The sequence below is a fragment of the Poecilia reticulata genome, linkage group LG21, assembly GCF_000633615.1.
Source record: "Poecilia reticulata strain Guanapo linkage group LG21, Guppy_female_1.0+MT, whole genome shotgun sequence".
Classification (NCBI taxonomy): Eukaryota; Metazoa; Chordata; class Actinopteri; order Cyprinodontiformes; family Poeciliidae; genus Poecilia; species Poecilia reticulata.
This window is the reverse complement of record NC_024351.1, coordinates 23,326,303-23,329,351: the sequence shown is the minus strand read 5'-3', so window position 1 is coordinate 23,329,351 and position 3,049 is coordinate 23,326,303. Positions and strand designations below refer to the sequence as shown.

Here is a 3,049-nt window from a genome sequence, read left to right as displayed (position 1 = left end):
ATATTTGATACAAATCTTCATCACATGAGCACCTTGTCCTTTTTGTCAGACATGCATCTCCATGTAACTCAAAAGTTTCCACTAACAGACAATGCAGCATACTTAAAGGAAATAAAAGTATGCACATTTTATTTTGTGATATTTTGTAGTTCTCCATAATCTGAGCCAGTTGGATCATGTTGAATAACAGTGGCCTGAGAATGGAGCCTCCAGGAAGATGTGCTTTCTTTGCTCAGAATTATAACTACTAAATTCCATAAATCCCTGCCTTTAAGATCTGGGTGAAATAACATATTTAATAAAAATAAATAGAAGAATTTAAAATTAAGTTAAAATTGGAAAAAAAGTATCTAAAAATAACCATGTTTGTAATTGATTCTAGATGGTATTTCCCAGACACCAAGCGACTGGATGCAGAGAAGTTGCTGCAGGCTGAAGGGAACCAGGAAGGAGCATTCCTCGTTAGAAACTCTGAAAGTCTGAAAGGAGAGTACTCCCTCTCAGGTAAGGAAATAACATTTGCTTTTTTTTAAGCATTTGTTTATTTCTTTTATTTTTTGTCGTCACACATGCGCAGAACCATAGAAGAAGAGTCCGGCATTCAGGTCTCCCATGTTATCTAACCTGGTATCTTGTACTTCATACAGAACAATAACCAGAATGCTACACTGGCTRATTCCTCTCTGATGCTGATGCAGACAATTTATTTATTTTATTTTATTAATTTAGTTTATAACTATATAGGGCAGCATTAAGTGGTAAATGTCCATTTTAAATGGTAAATGTCCTGCACTACATTCACACGCTGATGGTGGCAACCAACAGATCAGCTGACAGAAGTGACCGCTGCCACCAGGCTTTCTGGACACGACGGAGACGTCTGAGCATTGAAGCAGCAACCCACTGGTCACCACAATCATCACCAGTGTTGCTCACTGTATGAGCTACTGTCAGCACTGTGAATCAAGCAGCATTCTGACAGGATATTATGGTGCAGTATTGGTGCCAAAATTAAGACTACAGCTAACCAAGTGGTGACTACTTCCTTATTGCAGAGGGTTACATCCATTCMAAAGCCGACTACTGATCTGATTAATGATGGGCCAGCACTATTAACTGAGTGGCAGGCTCTGGCAAATATGTAGGAGTACTTGTACTTGTGTTTGTTTTGGAGAGGCTGGTGACTAGCATGTGTAGCTTGGCCACCAACTGGATTTCCTTCATCTTCTGCTGTCTACTAGCATGGATAGGCTAGTGTTAGGCTGGCAACTAGCAGGCTTAAAGCCCBGACGTACTTCAACAGAAATGCTGAAATCGTCTGTCGTTGATGTAAAYGTGATGAAAATTGCTTCCTTTGTGTTTTATGTGGACATGCTCAGATATGACATCAAGTATAAACATACTGCTGGYTGTGATATTTTGGCTTCCAATTGCAGCTTCCATTCAGGAAATAATGAAAAGGTGATTGCACTTTGAGCATTTTTAGTGTGCTCTACTTTAAAAAATTCAGTACTTATCAAATTTATTCAAATTTATACTACATTAAACCAGTATTTAAAACCTAGTTTGTGATTTGCAAAACTTTTAATTTATGAAAGCACTAATATGACCCTTTATGCAACTTTCAYTATTGTATTGCATGCTAAAAATGTTTCTTAAGAGGAAAAAGGCACAAGTCACCAACCTAGGCATGCTAGTTGTTAGCCTTTCCAAAGCTAACAACTTCTAGCTTTGGGAAGGCTRGAAGTTGTTAGCTTTGGAACAACTTTCAAAGCTAACAACCCCAGCCTACTGAGGTTAGCATTCCAGTTTGCTTCCCAACGACTCCAACCTAAAAAAGTGATGAGCTTATAAAATATCATTCCATTTGCCGCTTTTTRACTTGACCCTGTTCACAAAGAAAATGGCTTGGAAGAGCTTAAAACCATAATGTGACATGCAATAAGGACACAATGCAGTGAGCAAAGTATCACTGGAGTTGGTGACTTGTTTAATAATTAATCCTGTCAGAAACTCATATATTACACATACTAAAACACAACTCTTAGAGACAGACTATGGAATAACTGGTATTTCTACCACCTGAACTTTATTTTATTTGGAAATTATATGTTAGACCAATGTGAAGTATCACATGACTGTGAAGTGGAAGGAAAATGATGGCTGTCATTTTAAGTTTTTAAATGATAAACATCTGGAAGGAATGCATTTTTATTATTCAGTATCGCTGAGTCAATACTTTATAGAACCGCCTTTATAGAAACACAATGAGTCTTGTCAGATTAAAAGTACTTTAGAAAATAACATCCTTTAAGTAGTGTGGAATCTACATTTTGTTTATAGAATATTCTGATTTCAAATTCACGATTACCTGCAAGTGAAAAATCATAATTAATGGAGCTTTCAAACATTCATCTCTGTGTAATTAATTATTCACAGAGATGAATGGGTTTTGCGGTAATATTTAAATTTTGAGTGGTTCTGTRTTCTTTGCCTTTTTTYKTTGTTTACCATAGGAACCATGATGGAACAACATTCAAGGGAAAATATTTGAGCTTTTCCAAATCAGTTCTGGCTGAGGCAGTATACTTTAACTGGACCATAAATGTGCTTTGCTTCCAAATTTGATTCACAGTTTTTGCGTTTGTTTTATAACATTGAGACGTTTTTGATTTGATTTAGTCTTTTGTTATTGCTCCATCACAACATGTTGTGGTGTGCTTTAGGTCCCAACAGGCAGTGTGGCTGGTAGGGGACTGATTTAGTATAACTTGGTTTCTCTTTTGGAGGTGATTAAAAGGATTTTGTATTCTTTTTTTTTAGTTTTGCACCAAGGGAGAGCGAAACATTACAAGCTCCAGAAGCTGGATAATGGCCACTACTACGTGTCGAAAACCAAATCCTTCCCAACGCTGAAGGAGTTGGTGGAGTATTACTCTAGACAGAGTGATGGGCTGTGTGTGCTCCTGGGCGAGCCATGCAGGAAGGTAAACTACAACATGCAGGAGACATGTAGACACTGATCCCTGATGTTTAGTTTGTCATTACT

The 3,049-nt window shown here is 37.4% G+C and overlaps 1 protein-coding gene across 1 annotated transcript in view; it reads left to right on the top strand.

Moving 5' to 3' along the window:
- Positions 1-3,049, top strand: part of frk (fyn-related Src family tyrosine kinase) — a 17,873-nt gene that overhangs the window by 8,596 nt on the left and 6,228 nt on the right. Inside the window, exons 2-3 of the mRNA XM_017302134.1 lie at positions 383-504; positions 2,824-3,012. Coding sequence (XP_017157623.1) covers positions 383-504; positions 2,824-3,012 — 311 coding nt within the window. The remainder of the gene's footprint in view (positions 1-382; positions 505-2,823; positions 3,013-3,049) is intronic.